Genomic DNA, 23,272 nt, shown 5'->3' on the forward strand with positions numbered 1-23,272 from the left:
TCCCTGGATCGCTTAAATTTTCTAGTCATTAAGAGGTATAGCTTGCCTCCCTTGCTTTCGATTTCACTCAAACGCTGAGAGCATGCTCGTAATTCGTTCTACAAGAGAAATGTTGTACTTGTCCGAAATGCCAATGGAGCCAAGAACCGGAGTACGCTTGAGACAGTTGAAGGATTGTCGCTGATGACTGGTCTGCTGATCGAGTCACCAGCCAGAGATTGTTTCAAGTGACTCCGATGAACGCATATCGCTCTGTGTGTAACATTGTCCCGCGTCCGTTTCGTGGAAGTGTCAATTAATCAATGATATCAACGGGGGACCGTCGTCAGAGAGCCTATCCTTTCGGAAGCGGGGTCGGCAGGAGGGCCGCTCGGGTCATGTTTGTTCTCTTCTTGGATGATAGTGTTGTCGCTTTTTTCTTTTTTCTGCTGTCTGAGTGGGTCTGAGCGGATTTGTGCGTTGTTGAAGGAGATGTAATGACGAGCCGACTATGACGAGCCTCCCTTTTCGGGTCTTCGGGAGGGGGCGCGTCGAGGAGTCGTCCATATACATTCGATTAAAACGATTACAGGCAGCGAAGAGAACGTGCTTTCGTACGAGGCCGTACAGCAGTTGACGATACAGTACACGCGTCCCGTGATCGTTCTCGGACCGCTCAAGGACCGCATCAACGATGATCTCATCTCCGAGTTCCCTGATAAATTCGGCAGCTGTGTTCCACGTAAGTTATTCGATAATCTGGTGCTTATATTAACTGATAATAATCTCCTTCCTGGGGCACTGTATATCGATCTTTGTCCGTTTGCCTGCAGACACTACTAGGAGTAGAAGAGAGTACGAAGTGGATGGACGAGATTATCACTTCGTGGCGTCGAGGGAGCAGATGGAGAGGGACATACAGAATCATTTGTTCATAGAGGCTGGACAATATAACGACAATCTTTACGGAACATCTGTCGCGTCTGTGCGAGAGGTGGCTGAAAAGGTATGCACAATTTTGGTAACACAAAATCGATTTCCCAGATTTTTCACTTACGTTTTATATTGTATTATATCGATGAGGAATCACGAAAAAATGTTTGCAATTGTTGCTTTCAGGGCAAGCACTGTATTCTTGATGTGAGTGGGAATGCTATCAAGAGGTTACAAGTAGCGCAACTCTATCCTGTTGCCATCTTCATCAAGCCGAAATCAGTAGAGTCTGTCATGTGAGTTCAGTAATCATTCGTTTGATTTTTTATATCAAAAGATTTCGTTATTATCTGTTCTATTAAATCTGATGCTTCTGATTTTACAGGGAGATGAACAAGAGGATGACCGAGGAGCAAGCGAAGAAGACGTACGAGCGTGCTCTCAAGATGGAACAAGAATTTGGTGAATATTTTACTGGTACGTCTCGTTTACATTTAAATAAACAAATTTACAATAGACTTTCTGTTAAATTCAATTTTATAAATAAAATTCAGCCGAACACACTGTAATATTATTCTTTATTGATTTTTGATTATCAAAATGCTCATAAGAATTAAGCAGCGTAATGCAGCTTATTGAAATTTATACAAAGGCAATTAAGATGAAAAAATCGTGGAAGAAGTAACAAACACTTTAAATATTCTCGTGTAATTAAATTATTCTCTTGCGTAAATTAACCCGCCGCTGTACTTTGCTTACAGCCGTCGTTCAAGGAGACACTCCCGAAGAGATATATGTGAAGGTGAAGGAGGTCATCTCCGAGCAATCAGGACCGAACATCTGGGTTCCCTGCAGGGACCAGCAGCTGTGACGTCCTGCCCCCCACGCTCAGCACGGGCCCAACGCCTGGACCCTGCCACCGAGGCGACAAGCTTAATTATTCACGATAGATACGATTAAGTAATGCTCTAACATCCTTTCCTAATCCCTCCTTCCCTCCCGTATCCCATATCCATGTAGCACAAAGTCCCTACTTAAGACGCGTAACACGACGTAAATCGCCGCAGAGATTTAAGCCGAAAGAATACTTAAACGATGGGGTACACGATATCACCGACCATTTCCCCGAAGAGAATTGATAAAGTCAATCAGGCGCGTGATTTATTCTCCTCTAAGTTCAAAATCGAATGAGAGAGAGGGGGAAAGGAGAAGTGAGTACACTCGCGCGTGCTCATCGTGTTGAATTTTATCGCGACCCATGTTTCCGATAGAAAAATGACAGGAAAAAATTCGTAAGTTTTATCGCATGATTGTCGATTATTCGTGTGTGATCGTCCCTAATTTTATTAATTAACCTCGCGAGAGAATTTAGAGGCGTTGTACAATTGCTCGAGAAGATTAGATCAGGGTATGATGCCGAAACCGAAAGTTGGCGGACAACTCAGAAGAGTTTTCTCAAACTCAACTGAGCTATCAGCTGCGAGATGCGAGCGCTTTTTCGGTTATACTCGAGCGCGGTATTTTTTAATGTACTTAAGCGCAATTAGCGCGCCGAGAACGTCGAGCGAATTCGATGAACTCGATGGAAAAGGGGGGAAACCGCTGGTAGGAGAGAAAACCGTAGCCCCAACGACGTTGTGTATGTGTTAATGAACCTCACAGGATTAAAAGAAACAGTAAAAAAGAAAAAGCAAGAAAAAAAGAGAAAAGAAACCTCACAGGACAAATCTTTAGATGCTAGATATATACATAACGATATATAATGTTTTGTACAGCTAGATGACTAAGCCAGTAACTGGGTTATGTGCAACATTATATTTGTGGAATGGGCGATGCGAGGGGAGAAAAAACAGAAAAAACGAGAGAAAGAGAGACAGAAAGAAAGAGCAAAAAAAAACACTATTGTAATTTAAATATCACTACTAAATTATTATTATAGTAGATATTATTGTAAATACATATTATATACTCGCGTGTACTGAGACGGAGGGGCGTAGTAGGTGAAGATAAGGATCGTAGAAGAGATGTTAGAGGAAGGAAGAAGAGCCTGATAAGGTTTTTCTTTCGCGCGCGTCTCGGCTACCCATGGTGTCACTCAGCATCGTGACGAGATAAGGAATTGTCACGCCGATCAGTCGTGCTCCCGTGAAGAGCTTCGGCGCGAGCGTAGGTGTATGCCGCTCCTTCGTATCTTAAGATATAGTTCTTGGCACCGGGTCAGCAGTCGTCGCTGATCGAACGTGAGATCTAGCTTGCACGATGTCTTCGGTGCATCCGGCTGAAGGGAAGAAAGAGAAAGAAGTTCGATGTGTGATGTACTTACTACACGGGGGAGTCGCGAAAGGCGCGAACGGACAAACTGGCGATTCGTAAAAGAAAAGAAGAAGCGCAGATGCGGCCAATCGGGGTCCGTCGTGGAGTACTGAGAACTGAATTTGCCGAACAATCAGCGAAGATTCCTCATCAGATGAACTCGCGTCCAGAATGCGGCTGTCAATAGAAAAATTCCCTCGCTTGGCCTTCGCTCGTTCGTCGGGCTACGAGCTCTCGCGATCACGTGCCACCACACACAATGCTTTGTCCGCTTGCTCCTTCCGTTTCCGTTAGCATTAATCATGCGCGAGAGAAGGTACGATAATTGATTCTCCCTGAATGTAACACGATCGGGAAATCGAATTGTTGTAAACACGAGGTGTCATTACGATAATTTAATTGTAATATAGGCCGCATTGTTGTCGTGATATGGATACGCGAATCGCGATTACGAGGGACAATGGCGATGATGATGATGATGATGATAAATGATGATGACGATGATGATGATAATGATGATTGTAGCCAAGGTATGCGGGTGCGACACGCGACGATCACTTCTGTCGCCAGGAATAGAGCCGAACGTTTTCTTTCTCTTATTTCGTAGTAACGTTCACTCGCGGGGAAATGATAATATCGCGCGGACACGCTTTCGGGCTATTTTTTTTTCCTACCGCGAGTCCTAGATTATTATTAAGCGCGATTATTATTATACGAGATAGAACGAGGTACGAAGCGACGAGCTTCGGCTTGTGCCTGAAGGACAGAAGGCCTGGCTTCGCCGAGTTGAAAGATATCTGTCTCGATGTAAAAGACCGTATATAAAGAGAATAATTACCGCAGACACCTATTATACACCTCTATAGTCTATTTAATAATATTACTTATTAAATTGTCAATCTCATGTTCACCTTGTTTCATCGTTTTTAAATAGTTAATAAACGTTTTACCAATTTTACTACTGGTGGTCCGTGTATCCCCTTCCCACTTTTTTCATCTTTTTGTAGAGAATACGGGATATTACGATAAAAATATTAATATGACGTTATATCGTAAAGATAAATGGATATTCTGACGTAGAATAATTTACTTTCATATTTGTATATAAATGACAATATATACTTGGTATCTTCAAAATGAATATTAAGTTAAAATTATGTTATATATTATAGCTTAATTATCATTTTTAATACTGCATCTTCTGTTATACATAAAAATAAAAATGTAAATTTTACAAAGTTGAGACATAGGAAAAAACCAAAAAAGTATTAAAATATCTTGTTACATTTAACATAGTTTTCAGCGTTTTAGCGAATAGGTGACTAGGGTTGGTGGACAGGAATAAAAGTTTCAGTAAAAATACTTGTTTTTATTACATCGATCGGATAACTCGTTATTGTTATTAGCGAAAAAAAATCACAAATATTGTTTTCTTTATTTAGAAAGTTATTCGTCGGGTTCATCGTGACTCGCTTGTAACGACTACGGCAATGACAATAATAACGATTTCCTCTTTACACGAATCACAGTACGACTCTAATTTGTTCATCAGCTTCAACGTTGTTTCGAACTAAATCTCTGAAATAAAATATATATTTGTATATATATATATTTATTTATATTTATATATTTGTTCATATCTTTTATATATATATACATAAATATATATATATATATTTTTTTTTTATATATTTATATATATTTATATATAACTTCTGTTTTTCTTTATCCGCATTAAAGCAGCAGCATTAACACATTTAGAAGTTTTTTTTTAATGTATAAATACAAGGGGGGCAATAGAAAGAAGAGGCGTTGTGTGAATGTTACACGACTAAGAAAATGTACATCCATCGTTTAACTACTATGTATACATATATGGTACAATAAAAAAGCGCGTAATCGTAGATGATAATAGTAGTTGTAGTAGCAGCAACAGCAACAGCAGCAGCAGTGATAGTAGTAGTTATAGTCGTGGTAGCGATAGTAGCAGTTATAGTAAAGTATAATAGTTATAGTAAATAATATTTCTAGTAGTCGCAACGTGACATATATACATACTTAGTTTATCTCATGTCATACAACGTGACTATCTCGAGGTCGGTTAATGCTTTTATATTATACACAAATAGTATACACTGATATAAACAAGTATCGCAATCTACATTTTAACTACTTAAGAATAAAAGATACATACAGTACGTACATCACGGTTTCCTATCATTCTGTCAGAGTGAAAAGTAACTCTTCCGCGTTTTCGCTTCCCTTTATCTTTATTTCGTTTTTCCTTACTGAAAATATGTCGATATATACAATCGGTGTAATGTAACCACGACCCTACCGCTCGATATCGTCAGTTAAATAAAAATTATAAGGAGCCGCCCGAGTGCGCGCGTCGTCGCTTGCGCGACATATCGCATCGTATTAACATTAATTAATATCACTCAATATTAATTAGATATTTTAATAATTATCCCTCGTAACAGGAAAATCTCCTTTTGTTTTCTTCAACTAGCTACTGTACATACATACGCATTGATACGCGTCGCTCGCACGCACGCACACACGCATTGGTATACGCATCTGTAGTCGGTACACCATCAAGTGTTATTTTCCAAGAATACACCGTGGATTTTTCCCTGAGACTGATTATAACGATTGAAACCTCTGTGCTACACACGACGCCAAAATAAACGCGTATTACGGCATCCTAAGCGAAACCGAACTATCCCGAGCATTTCTTTTTCTTCGTCTCGCTTCATAAACATCCCTATGCACATGCTAAATATCTTTATTTGTCTGAAAATCAACATAAAAACGCGAGACGATAAGTACAATCGATACATCCTCCCCAAATTGGTTCTGTCCAAGTTTAAAATAACTTCTCACTTCTTATATAAAATTTCCGTTTCTAAATTGCTTCGATCAAACGGCATCGCTGTGGCGATCGAAACTCGCTACAATTTATCTTTATCTCAGTATTCTGTATATCGAATTAATTCCAATAAAAATGTAATTTTTTTATTATTAGATATTTTTTCAATTTAACCATTTCTTTAATTTTTACTATATTTTATTATACTTAATTGCATTCTCTTATATCTTACAAAGAAAGTTCTTTTTTCATCTTACTTATTTTCTTAGCGAGTGTTTGATCACTGATACGACGCGTTAACATTATCCCAGATAGCTAAAACCTGCCTAAACAGATTCTAAGCAGATCTTGCAGTAAATTTTTGACGTCAGAAAGGCAACTTTCACTCAGAAGCTGCTATATCAGACGACGTTGTCAATCTGTTGCCAAAACTTGCGACAGAGTTTGCTCACATTGCCTGTCAGTAAGCTCTGTCAACAGAACAAGAGCTCAATGCGGGCACAAATGGCTATGGTTTTGGTGTAGATTCTGAATTTGTTGCCAATCTGTGCGCATGCTGCAACATCTTGCTTACTGGGATCCTGACATGATTACAAAAAACAGAAATAATTTGAAGATAAAGTGTAAAAACGGATATATTATTGCACAGTGAGCGTTTTTAAACGGCGTTTTCCGACCGTTTTAGTTTTTCAAAATAATTGCCTATCTCCTCTACACTTCTAGAAATAATAGATCATATATTTAGACCATCAATGAAACAAAAACGTTATTCCACGAATTGCACTTCCCACATTACAAGAATTGAGCCATTGACACCTGCTATCTTTTATCCGAATTAAAATTAATTGCTACACTGGAAGCTATACAAAACGAAAAGCTTCATATAAATTAAAAGTCGATTTTTTGTGTATATATGTATATGTGCGCATAATATGTGTATATATACATATACACATCACATATATACACACAAAAACGTATGTATATTTATATGTATATATGTATACATACATACAAATAAACATGTACACACATAACTCATTATAATTATGTATATTTATATAAATGTACATATGTATACAATGTACACTTATAAATATACAAAATTATATAGTTATATAATATTAAAAATCGCGAAATATTAAAAATAGAACTAGACAACAGATATGCACCTTTATACGTGTGATGGTGTCTCCTCAATGGATCAGATATTATCCCGGACTGAATGAATTGAAATTCAACTCATCTAGCTTTTCAAAGCACCTATTCGCAATGGACAATTAACACATTTTATAAATATAACTTGCACGGCATAATATACAATTCTTCTCTAATGTAAAGAAAAACAAAGACTAAACTGTGGTAACGTTATCATTCGCGATAGCAATTTCAATTATGTTACGCTCTCTTAATGTCGATTCTCGTCTTCCAACGACGTGTCCTGTAGTAGCTCAAAGAGGAAAAACTAATATTAATGCACATGGGCGCTCGTTCCAATTCCACGAATCTCGTAGAGTGAAGCCCCTTAAAAAACGAAGAAACTTCTTGAAGCTACGTGCGAGATAAAAATATATCTGGTACGGACAGCTATGTTTTCTCGCACTCCTAAAATAATCATTACTCTCTATTTACGTTATCATTTTTATTACTATTCCGAGACTCGATTCGACAATTGAGAGAAACTACTGTCAAAGACTTTTCATTTTTCCATCGTCACGATCGCCCAAACAACATGTCTCCCTCTTTTCATGCACCTAAAAGCGTTACGTTAACGAACTTCTGATTATTTACTCAGTCCTTAAGAGAATTAATAAAATATCCTCGTCCTATGGATATATTACGTATATATCCCAATTAAATACTGCTATATAATGTCACAGGTAGCTGTTTCCCCACTCTTAGCTGCGCATTAAATAGTAGATAGTTTTGTGTAAAACTACATTTGCACAGCTATGTGCTTCGAAGTTAGTTTAATTGCGCGTTACGCTCCCGGCAGAATATCGGCGTATTACCGACTTTCTTTATTTCGACTGATAAATTCATCACTTGAATAAAGGAACGGAACCGATTATGTGCGTATCTCTTATCACTTTAGTCAAGCTCCATTTCATTACAGTCTGCACTATAAGAGATCGAGAGGAGAAAATCAATTCGATCAGTTCAATCAGTGTTGGTTGATTCGATTTACCTTCGAAGCATAAGACAAATCGAAAAGTCAGTCTTTGGACACACGTAAAAGCACCGATCTTCATTGTTGTGTCGATCAGTCTTTCTTTCTTTCGAGGGACGAGCTTTCCAAATAAACAGATTTACATCAGTCATTTAGGATTCTTTCTATATATTACAAGAAATCTGTTTCTTCTATTTCTTCTTTACTTTTTAACGCATCGTGAAACAGTTACCAAAAAACAGTTACGATCTGGTCTTACAACATTATTTATTTTTCGACGATAACTCTTAAATCGCCATATTTTTTTAATTTTTATTATATTTCGATAGATCATTGGCCACAGAACGGGCCGCTCAGTCCGTGGAATTTTTGTTACGAGTCTCTTGTCGCTTTCTTCCCTGTTGCCGCTCGCGTTTCACAGTAGCTTTGCCTTCAACTTTCTTCTGATGTTCCTTGGCCGGAATCGAAGTCGATGGTTTCGATGTCTGGGGAGATGATCGCCCCAGAGACGCCTCTTGTCACCTAAGGCTAATCACCACTTTCTCCACGTTTAGCAGAGACTTCACCTTGTCGTTGTACTTGATAAGAGTGACCTTGGAGCCGCGCACGTTGATCCTTTCGCCGCCGCTCAGCAGGTGACAGCAACGAGTCTGCTCCAGGAAATCTGGCAGTTTCAACTCACGCATAACGTCGCGATGCGCGACCGCAGGCGGCCCAGAATGAGCTTTCGGATTAATTTGACGGAGAAGAGCATCGCGACTCTTTATCCTCAAAACCGCCATGAGATCTTGAAGCAGCACCCACTTATCGGGATCATTGTTCAGAGTGAAAAGAACAGGCAGGTTGATGTCGCTTACTTCCATTTCGATATCATCTAGCTCGACTGATTCAGGACTGTCCAATGGTACATCATCGAGTGGATTGTAGCCCGTCTCTTCTGGGTCTAAAAACAAGTCCATAGAAAATTAAAAATATTCACTTGGACTATACATATGCAATATTCATAAACATTTGAGAATTTTGAATAAGGACTTATGCCAGCAATGACGTACCTAAAACAGAAGATGGACCGGCGAATGACCATGGTACAGTGGTACGACCTTGGATGTCAGCCAGGTGCTGTTCTAGAATGGAATGAGCTTCGGTGTCAACAGCCAGCATCAAAGGCGTTTGTCCGGAATAAGTAGCTAACAATGGATCGGCACCATATGACAACAGCAATCGCACAAGCTCCGTAGCACCATTCTCTGCCGCTTCATGAAGTGGCCTGATAATACAAAAATATATATTACGATCTGTAAATACCTACGTTCGTCAAATTATTTGCCGATATAACACGAAAACAGTTATCGCAATAGATTTGACGAAAGTATTACCTAATACCACCGTTAGCACTCTCGCTAACGTTTGCACCGTAAGCTAGCAAGAGTTTCGCAATTTCTAGGTGACCCTTGGAGCACGCCTCATGAAGCGGTGTATATCCCGCGTTGTCTTTGGGACTCGGCGCGCTATTGAGCTTCTCCAGACAATAAGCAGTCACGTCCTACAGCGGAATACATAGTAGATTAGATCGTAATTCGCGCGAGTCGCTGGTTAACTTTACCGCATGACGTAGCAACCTGATCGTTATCTTACCGTGTAACCAAGACGGGCAGCACGGTGTAATATGGTTTCCCCGACGCCCTTTTTGATAACCCACGTCCTGATCTCAGACTGAATATCGGCTACACACTCCGGGCTTGGTTTATTAGCTTGGCTTTGCTGTAAAGTGTATCGTGTTTCAAAGTAGTATTAAAAAACAAACGCGTGAAAATTATGAAAATTTTAAGATTAAAACAAACTGGAGGACAACAATCAGACAAAAAATATACATAGAAATCTAATATGTATACATACTCTCTTCCTTTCCTTCGGCAACGCTTCGTCTTTCTTTAGCGGCTTCTTCTTCTTACGAATATAATCGAATCCAGAACGGAATTTTCGTCGGCCTGGTCGAAGCTTCAACTTCTTTTTGTTACGAATTTCCAAATCGTTCTTGTCATCCTCCATCTCGTTATTTTCCTCCTCTCTGGCATCGTTCGTCTCTTCCTGCTCTATCTCAGTCTTGATACGACGTAACTTCTTCTTAGCAAGCGACTTGAGTAGATCCTTTCGCCTCTCGGCAGTTAATAGACGACGTTTCGAGTTCACAATCGCCTTGTGACTTCGTAGTATACCAGCATTCCTTAAACGGGACACCACTTTTTGCTTTAATGTTCGTACTTTGCCTAATGCATTCTCGGGCGTTTCATTCTGTGAATCGTCGTCCTGTGATGTGTCGTCGTGATTCTGCATCGGCGGTGCTGACGCGGGTCTATCCTCACCGAATACTTCACGAATAGTCGTCTCTTTCTTCAAGACTTTCGTCTCCGTTCTCGTTCTGCTCTTCAACACTAGAGTGGAGAATTTGTTGGGCAACGTGTGATTGTTCTTGAACGCGTCACGGAAATTATTGACCGTCTCTTTGCGGAAATAACCGAGGAGGACGGAGTTAGTAACTTTAATCGGGTTTCTATTATTCTTCAACGCGATCCTGTTTTTGGAGTTCTTCGATGTCTCGGACGACAAAAGTGGTGTGAGACCTGGTGTTGGTAAAAGTTCCGGCTCGTTATTGCTCTTATTAATGTTACTGCTCTTATTACTTTTCAGATTCTGCTTCTTCTTCGAGTCCTTCTGACCACTTCCGACCTTCTGCGCGAGAACATCGACAATAGAATTGTTCTCAGATCGGAAATGTTTCATCATAGCTTTCGGAGGACAGGAAACCGTTGTCGACGAGGTCGCCTCCTCGTCATCAATCTTACTGCCGAGTCCCATTATGCTGAAACTGTAATTGGACTCCATGTCGCTGTCTCTCTTATTACGGTTGAGATACACGTCGGAACTGTCCATCGAGACGGACAATGCTGGCGAGCCGGGATCTAAGTCCGGCAACGACGTCGACAATCGATGAAAGCGCGATGGTTTTGATACTGTTATCAACCTGGGTGGCATTCTTAGAGATTTTTTGTATACGTAAACCTCCTCTTCCCAACCGGGTCTGAAATCACTACCGTCACCAAATAATGGTTTCGGTTTTGCTTTTTGGGACGTTCCACTTTTCGAGGGCGACAATTTGGATTCCTTTTCCGACTTCGCCTTATGAGGAGTAGTGTCCCTCGAACGAAGCTTCATACCTTCGGACACGTTAGCCATAGTTCGTTTCCTAGCACGAAGTCTATCCGCCACTGAGGAACCATGGCCGAACTCGGTACTGGCATCGCTGTCCTCGCTCGAGGATTCGCTACCGCTAGAAGACTCAAGCTTGATCCTGCCACCACGACGAATTCGTCTTCTTCGGCATATCACTTCCTCATCGCAATCACTATCTTCCTTTTTTATTTCCTGTCTTGTTCTTTTAATTAATGGCACTTCTTCTGAATCATCGCTTGAGTGTTTATCATCCTCTTTCGTCAGCCCGGGTTCCGTCTTGATCTTAATATCCTTAAAGACCGAATTTTTGTCTTCCTTACTAGACGGATCCGGTATCTCCTTCTTGATGTTTTCGGGCTTGATTTGAGAATGCGATGCATTGGTATCCGATTCCTTGTCGGTATCGTTTGCTGCGTCTTCAAGCTTCGGTGTTGCGACACCGCTCACTTTTTTTCTACGTCCTCGTTTCTTCACGGAATCGCCCGCGCGTAATTGCTCCATAAACTTATCACAGGTGTTACTCCAAAATGGATCCATATCATTGATTTTGTCGTTTTCCTGCAAACAAGGATTACACCTATAAAGTAAAATTATAACGCGAGTAGACACAGAACAACACAACGACAAGAATTTTTAAAGACAGAAAGAATTGGCGAAAGTTATATATGAGCATTGTATAAAAAAAAACTATCTTTTCCATTTCCTCCTAATATAACATACATCTATATGATTTTCATGTAAAATATACAAAAGTTTAATATTATAACATAAAACGTTTCATAAAAATGTAAAAGTAGTTCTATTTTTTATAAATGTTTATTTAAAATATCTTAATAAAAAAAAAGTAAATATATATACATATATTGTATAAATAGTGAATATGCAGTATGTATAAATATAATAAATATTACTTTAAGATAATTCATTGAATTCATAATTCACAATACATAAATCAGAAATTGATGCGGCACGGAATGTGTTAATATCTGTTTTGTCGCGCGCTCATCTATATGGTATCAAAGAAAATTAACTTACAGAAAAGAAAGAATAGCTGACGATATAGACACAAAGAAAATCAATTATTATCACAAACTAAAAATCTCCGTTTTTATATTTCAAACACGTAAATTAAATAATTCGTTTTTACTTTTCTCCATCTTAATTTTTTTTTATCTGTTACTATAATGTTACCTTCAGTTCTATCTTCACGAGATCCGTCGAGGATGCCATGTTCATACACACAGCATCATTAAGGGGTATCGGGGGTTGTACTTTGGACAACTGTTTCCTGTCTCTTCTCATCTCTTCCAAAGTTTGTCGCTCGAGAACTGGCATCTCGCCCTCAGAGTCGCTCTCCCGGAAGTCGAACACCGATGTTTCGGAGGAGCTCCTACACCCGCTCGCCCTGGCCGGGACCGTGGACGCGACGATGGCGGCGACGGGCACAGTTGCCGCTACCGGCATGTTGTCCTCGTCAGTTCTTGAAAATAACCGTCTTCTGGGCGGCAAACAGACCGTTTTCTCACGCGTTAATTTCGGCGGGCTACCCGCAGACGAGCCAGACTGCGGCGTTGATGTTGAGGCCGCACTATCGATCTCTGGTACAATATAATAAAAATTATATACAAATTTCAATAATATCTTGCAGCATATTGACGCAACTGAATAAATAGCACAATTATCGCGCAAACTATGATCGAGTTGAGACGAACAGATCAAATCGATCAAAATTATCACCAATAACATCTGTTAATAACCACTAACTCTTTTGCGCAAGCTAAGTTACCTCTCGGCGTCGACGACACGTCTTGAGAAGGTACGGAAGATGCTTTCGTTGTAAATTGGCCGGTCCCGACCTAAATGAAAAGCAGAAATCGTGAGATCGGCATGATCAATGCAATTGCGCAAATTAGAGTTAGATAGAGACAATCACGCACTTGTTTCAGTTCCGCCTTCGTCCTGATCTTCGCAGCTAAAATAGCGGCGAGGCCGTCGTCTTTGTCACGATGTATTTGATTCTCGGTGCCACGTGGTCCCGCGAGGGAAGCTTCCTTGCCAGGTAACGTGGCGGATGCATTCACTCTCGAGGCGTACATGCTGCGCGGATTCTCCTGAGTGATCGAGTCTACCGCTCGCGGAACGTGGAACTTGTAATGCGGCGGAGTGTTGCTGTTACGCTCGAGCAAACTCGCCGCCGTGAACGGTGACAGATTGTGCCTGCCGATGCTCTTAGGCTCGACTGGCGCGACGACCTGAGGGAATTTCACGGAAATTATCAGAAACGTCAAACCAGACGTCGAGCGTCTGGAAATCAGACATAGATAGATAGAAATGACTAAGTGGACTGAATCGCCGCTTATTTTCATTTTCAGCCACAATTCACGCTGGATCTATAAGACTTCGATTTTATTCGCAAAGATCGGCGATGAATCATATCGGCAACGAAAAAAATGACAAAAATATCCAATACCTGATATCCTTAAATCAGAATTTAGATTTTGTTGAAACCTGTAATTTCTCACCTTATTCTGAAAACTCTGCTGGCTGTGATTGACCAGGATAGGCTGCTGACTGTTAAGCTGTTCATCCCTCTGTTGCTTGTTCTCCAGGCTGTTCCTCAGCAAGCTAAGCACCCTCTTGTCGGCGCCGGTGTTGCTAGGTTGATCCATCGGCTGGCCACCGGACATCCCATTCGGTGGGCACGTCGTCTTCTGAACTGACTGACGATAACTCGGATAGGTCAGCTGCGCACCGCTCAGTTGCTGCGGTAATGGATGTACACTCCCGGATTTCGAGATCACCGGATGATTGTACGACGACGGCGAGCTACGTATGACTTTGGACTCCGGATAGGTCCTTTTATCACAGTATACCGACTGATACCTGGACGATTCCGGCGCCGAGTAACCGCCGCTGTCGGTTCTCTGATCGTGGGCGCCGGGTGTCGCCAGAGCTCCGTTCGGCAGAGGAACCGACAGGTTCATCTCTTGCCGTTTCTGCTGCTCGTTCAGCGCATCCGCGGTCGACATTGCTTTCGTTTCAACAATCTGCTTTTCGCTACTCGGTACTCGCCAAGCGACTCTGGCCTGTTTGTTAGGACTCCCTACCCCATAAATCGGCTCTCCAACTCTTTTAAACGGCATCCGTTCGCGCTGAGGGAATTGCTGGTCAAACTTGGCCCTACTGTCCGCTAAGTAGTACTTGCTCGAGTCGGGTGGGTAATCCTGTGCGGGCAATGTGGGCGGACCGAATCGCGGAGATGGATCCATTATCGAGTGATACTTGGAGAGCCTCGAGGACACCGAATCATTCGTCTGGAGGTATGATGAAGACGTAGACGTCGACGTCGACGAAGACGACGCAGGTGGCATCGTCAGGCCGTCGTATAGTGGCGACGTGGGCAGTGGGCGCTTCTTGAACGTAGACATGTGAGGCAGTGGAGAGGTGTTCGCGTGATGGGACGAGAGAGGTTGAGCGGATGGAACGTAAAGCTGCTGCGTAGTACTTCTGCGAAGGGGATTCTCGTGATGCGACTGATGACGTAACGGCGCCGAGGTAAAGTCTGGGAGAAAGTCGACCTTGGGCGCGCACACCGTTTGTGGCGTCGATGTTCGGACGCAGGTCACGGGCATGGAATTCCTCGAGCTGTTACTCGAAGGCCTATGGTCGTATGACGACGGGTATGACGGTTGCGCCGGTGCCGATTGATGCATGACAGTCGGAGGTGGCATCGGCCTATTTACGTTATTCCTGGATGTACTCAGGTTCGAGCTACTGACATGCTTGTCGGTGCTGATGGTCTCGAGGTCATCGTGCGCCGTAGAATCCGCCGATGTCTTGACCGTCTTGACGGATAAGTCCAAAGGAGATTCTCTCTTCCGAACTGCATTGCTCGGCGCCGGGGAACTCGCCATCGCGGCGACCAAGGTCGCTTGATCAACACCGGATGACGCTGGGATCTGATAAGAATATTCTTTATAGGCATAGCCTTCGGTCGTCATTCGTGTCGTTGGCTGATGATGATAGGACGACGATCCCGTTGACCGATCCGGCTCGTCGGAAGACTGATACACATGGATCGTTGGAACGGAAGACCTCGCGCCACCTGAACCACCTTGACTGATAGTGGTCACTGTGGTGCTGCTAGTGGAGTTGTTACTATGATGACTAGGCGCCATCGTGGTGGCATATGATGACGACGGATAGCCTTGCTGACCGCTGTATCGCGAACTGTACGTCATGTTCGTTACAGTAGTTGTCCTACCGTTCACTGGCATCACGTGGTTCATATCCGAGACCGGAGTCGTTGGGTACTCGGCGAGCCTCTGAGGAGGCATCGTTATAGACGAGGGGGTCGGCGGCATCGCGACAGACGGAACTTTACTGATTGCGTTCGTCACATGCATTCGTTGTCGTGCTATCGTCTGCGCCGATTTTCCTAACGGTTCTCGCCTGTTGGAATGATAGGATGAGAGGGCGGCAATAGGCGGCAAGTTATGCGTGTTGCTGTTCCTCTGCGTGGACGACCGATGCGTCCCGTAAGGGGTCGTCATAACATCAATTGTGCCTCTCTTCGTGGCATCCGCACCGTTATACGTAGCGTGTTTGTTGGCATTTTGCTGGTAGCTACCTAGACTGTTGCTACCAGAGGTACTGGGATATGCCGTCTGCGGCGGCACCAGCATCTGCTGCATACCATAAGATTGACTGTGAGACCGACTTGGCTGGGAGTAGTAGCTACTCCCCTGAGACTCCGGTTGTGGATTCTTCTGGAAGGAATGGTACGAAGACTGGGACGGTGGCGGCGGTGCGTAAGGCAACCCCATCGCCGCGTCACGAACCGCCGCCACGTAATTCGTTTGATAGTGCTGCGAGGTGGCTGGTGGTAGATTGTACGAATGTGGTGTCGACCTCGATAAAACCGATTGCTGCTGCTGTTGTTGTTGTTGTTGTTGTTGTTGTTGTTGTTGCTGTTGTTGCTGCTGCTGTTGCTGCTGCTGTTGCTGTGGTGGCAGCGGTGGAGGCGGCGGATAGGTCGGCGAGTGCGGCTGGAAGCTGTTGTGCGGCGAAGGTGTATGATGAGGAGAAGGAGAGGCGTGCGGATTGTGTAGGCTGGACACATGAGGCGACTGCCGCTGTGGCGACGGCGTCGCGTGATGCGGCGACGGAGTTGCGTGACGCGGCGACGGCTCGTGATGCGGCGACGGCGTCGTTCCTGCATGATATCCACTCGGGGGTGGTGGCATCTGCTGCTGTGAATGGTTCGCTACCATGGCAGCGGAGGACGACGATGGGACGCCGTGCGGTGGCATCGAAACTACACGGCCTCCATACGAAGAACCGTGCGAGTGTGGCGACGCATTTATACGACTAGGATGCTGCTGTTGCTGCTGCAGAGGCGACGATTGCTGATGTTGTTGCTGCTGCTGTTGCTGTTGCTGCTGGTGCTGCTGGTGCTGATGATAGTGCACCGAAGTGGCGGCGGACGGCAGATGCGGTGAAGGAATGTGACCCGGAAGATTCTGCGGCTGCGATTGCGAAGGAATGTGATTGGAGGAGGAGCTTCCTGGCCCGGGCTGACGCGGGCTGACCGCCTGCGACGATGAGGAGCAGGCCGCGGTGGAAGAGTGCAACCCATCCGAGCTATGCGACCTGTCGTTGACACTCGAAGCGGAAGCGGCCAAACGATGAACCTGCTGTTGGTACTGACTCGTGGAACGGTAACTCTGAGACGATGTGGCAGAGCCGGATCCGTACGCAGTCGATCCACCGAGAGAATTCTGAGTGAGTGGTATGTTGCTGCCGTAAGTACCAGGTATTCGTTGCTGCTCCGACGGACAATGTCCTTGAGTAACGACGTTGGACGATGTCGTAGTATTATTCTGCTCTATTGGCGTCGATCTCGTGCTCGGTTGCTGAGCCATACTCGAGGGCTGCGCTACATTGGCGGACTGGTAAATGGAACTCTGCGAATACGGGGCCGGTGCGCATTTCGTGATATCTGGGTGATGGTAACGTGGATAGTACTGAGTTCTCTGCGCGACGATCGGCTGTGACTGCCTATCGTTATTGGCAGTCTGATAGGTTGAAGCGGAGTGCGATGAAGAAGAGGCGAGCATCTCCGCCGTACTGAAGGACGTCCTGCTGACATTACTAAGTTGCTGATATACCGGTCCGGGGGAATGTGGCGGTTGGGGCGGCTGCATCTGATGCAAATGCGACGATGAATTCGACGTCGGGAGGTGAGACTGATGATGACTGTGATCGCTGGAGGAGGAGGTCAACGACGATGATGACGACGACGTCGGCAGCGGTCTCTGCGAGAAATTCGACGATGACGCGACGACGGAGGAGGACGAGGATTGATAATTTGAGGGTTGCATCTCGGTTAAAGTGACAGTGCCTGAGGAAGAGGAGCTGGGTTCCATGGCGGAGCCTTCGTCGCCTGGCCTCGTGTCCGGGACTTCGACCCTGGTCGGCTGCGGCGCATACGGATCCACGTGCGGGTTCCAGAAATTAGATCCGGCAGCCGCATTGCTACTCTCCACGGACGACGAAGGTCTAATGTCGGCGGAGTAACGATTCGACTCCTGGACATTACTACTGCTATTGCTGCTGCTGCTGCTGCTACTACTATTGCTGCTGCTATTGGCGGAAATCGAGATTGACTGAGTTGATTGAGTCGGCTGCGACGGTGCGTCATGATCGTGCGTCGTCGCCGATGTGGACGAGGCGGGATTCGTAGAGGATGTCGAGTGGAGATTGTGATCCACCGACGTGGCCGCGCCACTACCTGTACTCGGTACGGGCAGTCCCTGGAAGTACTGGCGAGCCCCCTCTAACACGTTCGTGAAGCTCACATCCATGTCACACCAACTGCTAATCTGCAATGACAAAGTAATTATCGATTAAAGTTGTTGTGTGCGATGCAACCCTAAATATCTATATAGTCGTGTCTACAAGCTAAATAAGAATGTATATAACTTCATCGAAACTTATCTAATCAATTCGAAAGGCAAATGTGTCCTCGTACAAAACAATCTTACTGTGATGATTATTCATATTGAGTTATTTTAATAAAATTTGTAGATTGATAAAATAAAATTAATTACATCATTCTCGTTTCGCAATAGGAAATCATTGCCATCAAAATTGATGGATTAGAAACAAAGTCATCTTCTACGTATTATAGTCATCTATGAGAATTATTCATGAGTCATGTCGATTAGAGTTGACTAGGCTCATAACATCAATATCGCATTTATTTTATTCAGGGATCACGTCAGAATTGGTAATCAGAGAGAGAAAGTCATCGCTCACGTTGAATCATTGAGAAGATTCGTTAACCACGGTAGATTTAGGGTCAGGGTTATAAGACCGCGGAGTTCTTCAAAGTCGAATCCGAGAGGATACTCCTCTCCTTAGGGATTACTGAAACGTTCGCACGATACCGTCGACCAGGGGAATGGCCGGCAGGCAGGAAAGGAAAACGAGGCCGAAGCATTAATCTTCATTGTCTTGTATTTGTCTGTTACAAGAGGCAGATTCTCCTCCTTCCGTCTTCTTCGTCTTCGCTCTCGTTCGAACAACTTCGATCTCACATTGTTAATCTCGTGGCATCGTGAAAGATAAGATCTTGCCGAGGGGTGGCAAGAGGGACCTATTCGAACGACAATTCCGAACACGCGCGAATGCGTCTCCGACTCGGAGATTGATACAGGAGGCAACATAATCGGATCACACGTCGCCAACGAGATCAAAGTTACCTATCTTCCACGTATATATGTCGCAGGGATTTCGTGTAATTCTTTTTTTTTCCTCAAAATTCCTAGAAAATCCACAAAAAACTGGGAATAAAAAAATTAAATGTAATTTATAATATATTTATAAATATAAATTAATAAAAATCTCAACTCACAATTTCACTGACAGAACCTAGGATTTTGCAAATCTCCTAATAAGATTGTAATTTTTATTCATTTCACAATATCCGAGTCTACAATAACGAATTACACGAAATTCCTGCGATACACGTTCGAGCACGCCTGGCCGATGATGCATATAATAATTCACCGTAACGTATATATCGCAGACTCTATTATTAAGCATGAAAAAAAGAGTCTTGACGTTTAACGCATTCCCGCTTTTACCGTAACCGATAATCGCTTTTTGTCTGAGGGTGAGAGGAACAACTTTCGAGAACGGGTGGACTGTGTATCGCGTTTAGTAGTAGTTCCGACAAGAGTTTTGGTTATCATAATAGAGCCGCGGAGAACTGCGCGCCGTTATTACCATCACCATCACCGCGAGGCAAATAGCCTCTTCAGCGATTGGTGAAACGTCGAAGACTCCCCGTCGTCTTCCACTCGAGGAGTCAGCCGCTTGTAATATAGATCGCTATCGATCCGAGCTGGTCGATATAAAGGGGGAGAGAAGCGGCGACGGATGGTGTGTGTGTGTGTGTCGTATGTGTGCCGGTGTACGCGGGCTCGTTCGCGTCGTGGCTCATTGAGATGTGGAAAAAGGGGCGTAGAAGTTATATATCGGAAAGCTGTAAACGTATATAACGCGGGAAGAGCCGTACGTATTGGGACACGCGCCAACACCACCGTAACTTCCTACCACCGCGCTCGAAATAACCGGTGACGGGGGCGAGACAGGGCGCAAGCACGAATAATCGCGAATATCAATGCGAAGATCGGGTTCCACTCGAGTATCGCTTAACCGTGATTCTCGAGGTAACGCACAATCGTAATCTCGCTCGAACAATCGTTATCATAAATCGTCGGCTGATAAAAAATTAAAGAATCACCCGAATTTCAATGAAGACTCACGAAAACATGAAAAAAGTGAACTACATCTCTTTCGTATACAGATAATTTTTAACGTGTCTTTATGTGTCGTAATATTGCGATGAGCGTCTCGCATACTTCAATTAAGTTTCCTTAAAGTTTGCATTTTTTCATATCAACGCATAGTAAGCGTTTAATCATGTATACGTAATAATTTATAGTTCGTATCCCTTTATAGAATCAGAACAATGTTGCGCGCAATTTTAGGGTTGCTTCGCAACAGCAAACACGCGTTCCGCAATATAATACTCGTACTAAAAACAAGTCGAATTAATCATCCTCGCGGGACACTATCGCCGGCGACTCGGGAAAGTAGCGGGACTTCCTTGGCGCGCCGGAATCATGCCCATTGACTAGAGTCGCGAATGTAACACCGAGCTTCCACGCTCGGTGTAAATGCTAGGTGGGAATCAATATCGCGCACCCTTGCCGGAGCAACCTGAGGGGCTGCTGGTCTGGTCCCCTTCGCGCGCGCCAGTCAAAGGCCTTCCTCCCCTCGTCCACCTCCTGTCCCGTCCCGTCCCGTCCCGTCCCTCCGTCTCGTTCCATTCCGTCCCGTTCTCCATTACATTCTGTCCCGTTACCGGGCACACACTCGTACGTAATCCCGCTCGTGTGCTGCACGTGCAAGGGGGAAGAGGAGAACGGTCGGGTGTATGTGTATATATGCGGGCGGGCGGAGAGTATACGGTTTGGCTGGAATTCTCACGATTTCAAGCATGGCGAGGCCACTCGATAAGGCTACACCCGTGGGGTAATAAATATCCGGTGCTAAAGCAGTGGCCCCGACGCGCGTTTCGAGGGTTCGACCGGAGAGCGGTTCCGAGGCCGCATTTACGCTCGAGTCGCTTTTAAAACGAAGAGTCCGCCCGCCGCCGCCGTCCGATAAGATCCGCGACAAATGGCGCCCATTCTTTCGCTCTCTCTTTTTCTTTCCGGCGAGGGCGAGAGCGGCGAAATTATGTGGTGCACGCGCGGCAAGCAGTCTCTGTAAATATCACGGCTAGTGGTTGGAAATGATCGATCATCAACAATATCCGCGATCACGCGCGCTTAAAACGTTCCTACGGGGAATATCATTTACGGTTGATCTAACCCGCGATTCCCGATAATGAGCGCATATTCACCGTTCACGAGCCCGCGTGTTAAATGTACGATATCAATTAATTTAAATGATATTATACAATCGATTATGATGCATGCTAATTACAGTATTTGATTAATATTACTCTATCAAATAGATAGAATTATTTATCTCTATATCACATTATTAAAAACTGGAATGATTACAAGAATGATATAAGAATGACATATTGTGACAATGTGCTACCGATCTTTTCTTCCGATGATTCTGCAGGTTTTATCGCATCAAGATACCATGTTCGCGCGGATTTATCTATCATCACGTCGATTGACCTCGCGTCAAAGGGAGGAAGCGGACGCGCTCGCTCGGATTGCGAGTTCGTGAAACGGGACATCCGAGTCGCGCGGATAGAATGACGCACAAAGGTCCAGAGTTTGCCGGTGGTTTGCAGGTTGACCGTAGATTCGATGTCGAGATAATCCGCTGACGCTCGATTAAAAGCCGCGCAGCGGGGCGGAACGAGGCGGAAGTACGAAGAGGAAAGCCGAAGTCTGAGCAAGAGAAGAGTGAGCTAGAGAGATAGAGAGATAGAGAGAGAGACGAAGAGTAATGCCTTAAGCCGAGTTAAGTCGCGGCTTAAACGACGGCCACGACACCGCAAGCGCATCTCTACCTCTCGCTTTAGCCTCCAGCAAGACTAACGAAATCGTTCATGACGTCGCGAACTTGTCTCAATCGGAGCGATTAGGTCGAAACCCAATCTAAATCGCCTCGCTCATTTCGAGCTGAATCCCGAATTTTATTTAGTTATCCTGAATTGTTTGCCGGGCGGAGAATTGCACGTAAAATTCACGCGAATAATATATATTATTAGACAATCAAGATCCAGTCCTGACTGTTTAACGACGTTTTCTTTAATTTGATTATACATCATATATACGATCGTATTTCACTTATTTATTATCCTGAATTGTACCTGGGAAGATGCGAGTTTCTAGTCGATGAATATAATAAGCTAAATATTGTATAATATACAATATTTAGTTATTACAATGTATATTATACTATTCAATTTTTCAACAGAGAGTTAGGATTATAAAATCAGTATTTAATTAACGCGTGCTATAAGGAACAAGATCGTGTCTGTGTCTGTGTCTGTGATCGTGTCTCTTATGTCTTGTAAGCTTGATAACATTTATCGAAACGCTGTGAAAACAAAAAGTATAGATACATGCAACTACCTCACTGCGAGCTAACCGATAAAAATTTTACGGGCGTAGTTGAACTCGCTCCGAGTTTACGATTCTGACGCAACATATAGGTATACGTATTATCGCGATAACTTCCGATTCCGTTTACGAGAGAGGGTCTGCGAAATTCCGGGATACGCCGACTCTCGCCGTCTCGAGTGGAATTATAACGCCCAACGTAGTTAGCCATTCCTTCCCGAATACTGCCCTTCTCCGACGAAAGAGAAATGGAAAAGGGTGGACGGGAGAAAAACCAAGATTTATTTCAGAATTAAATACCTCGAACAAATACACCCTCGACTCGACCAGCGATCCCTTTTTTCTTCCGATTCATCCCTTGACCTCGTTTCTGCGAATCGTGCTTTCCAACTTCATTGACCCGTTAAGCCGATTTAAAACGCCGCGCCTTTAACCCCTCGAGAACCGTATTTCACGTCTCACTCTCGTCTCGCTATCGGCATCGAGAATTTAATCCTCTTTAATTCCAGGTTTCGATGTAAATGAAATAACAAGGATGGTTTTATGTTTAAACAGATCAAATTCCTTCATTGGATAATTTATAATGTTTTTCATGATATATGCAGTGGT

General features: G+C 43.9%; 2 protein-coding genes across 29 annotated transcripts in view; one reads left to right on the top strand and one right to left on the bottom strand.

Annotated features, from left to right (window-relative positions):
- Positions 1 to 4,183, top strand: part of Dlg1 (discs large 1) — a 496,300-nt gene extending 492,117 nt beyond the window's left edge. For all 25 annotated transcript variants that reach the window (XM_071773514.1, XM_071773517.1, XM_071773516.1 and 22 more), the window contains 5 exons: positions 572 to 721; positions 813 to 985; positions 1,099 to 1,208; positions 1,298 to 1,389; positions 1,674 to 4,183. In XM_071773514.1, coding sequence (XP_071629615.1) covers positions 572 to 721; positions 813 to 985; positions 1,099 to 1,208; positions 1,298 to 1,389; positions 1,674 to 1,783 — 635 coding nt within the window. In that variant the 3' untranslated portion in view covers positions 1,784 to 4,183. The remainder of the gene's footprint in view (positions 1 to 571; positions 722 to 812; positions 986 to 1,098; positions 1,209 to 1,297; positions 1,390 to 1,673) is intronic.
- A 1,139-nt stretch (positions 4,184 to 5,322) lies between these two features.
- The window catches only part of LOC139810176 (uncharacterized), a 170,297-nt gene continuing 152,347 nt past the window's right edge, over positions 5,323 to 23,272 (bottom strand). For all 4 annotated transcript variants that reach the window (XM_071773501.1, XM_071773503.1, XM_071773500.1 and 1 more), the window contains exons 6-14: positions 14,021 to 18,382; positions 13,436 to 13,750; positions 13,285 to 13,354; positions 12,690 to 13,096; positions 10,164 to 12,056; positions 9,903 to 10,028; positions 9,644 to 9,810; positions 9,320 to 9,534; positions 5,323 to 9,210 (exon numbers count right to left, since the gene is read on the bottom strand). In XM_071773501.1, coding sequence (XP_071629602.1) covers positions 8,786 to 9,210; positions 9,320 to 9,534; positions 9,644 to 9,810; positions 9,903 to 10,028; positions 10,164 to 12,056; positions 12,690 to 13,096; positions 13,285 to 13,354; positions 13,436 to 13,750; positions 14,021 to 18,364 — 7,962 coding nt within the window. In that variant the 5' untranslated portion in view covers positions 18,365 to 18,382 and the 3' untranslated portion in view covers positions 5,323 to 8,785. The remainder of the gene's footprint in view (positions 9,211 to 9,319; positions 9,535 to 9,643; positions 9,811 to 9,902; positions 10,029 to 10,163; positions 12,057 to 12,689; positions 13,097 to 13,284; positions 13,355 to 13,435; positions 13,751 to 14,020; positions 18,383 to 23,272) is intronic.

The sequence above is a fragment of the Temnothorax longispinosus genome, chromosome 3 (assembly GCF_030848805.1).
Source record: "Temnothorax longispinosus isolate EJ_2023e chromosome 3, Tlon_JGU_v1, whole genome shotgun sequence".
Taxonomy (NCBI): Eukaryota; Metazoa; Arthropoda; class Insecta; order Hymenoptera; family Formicidae; genus Temnothorax; species Temnothorax longispinosus.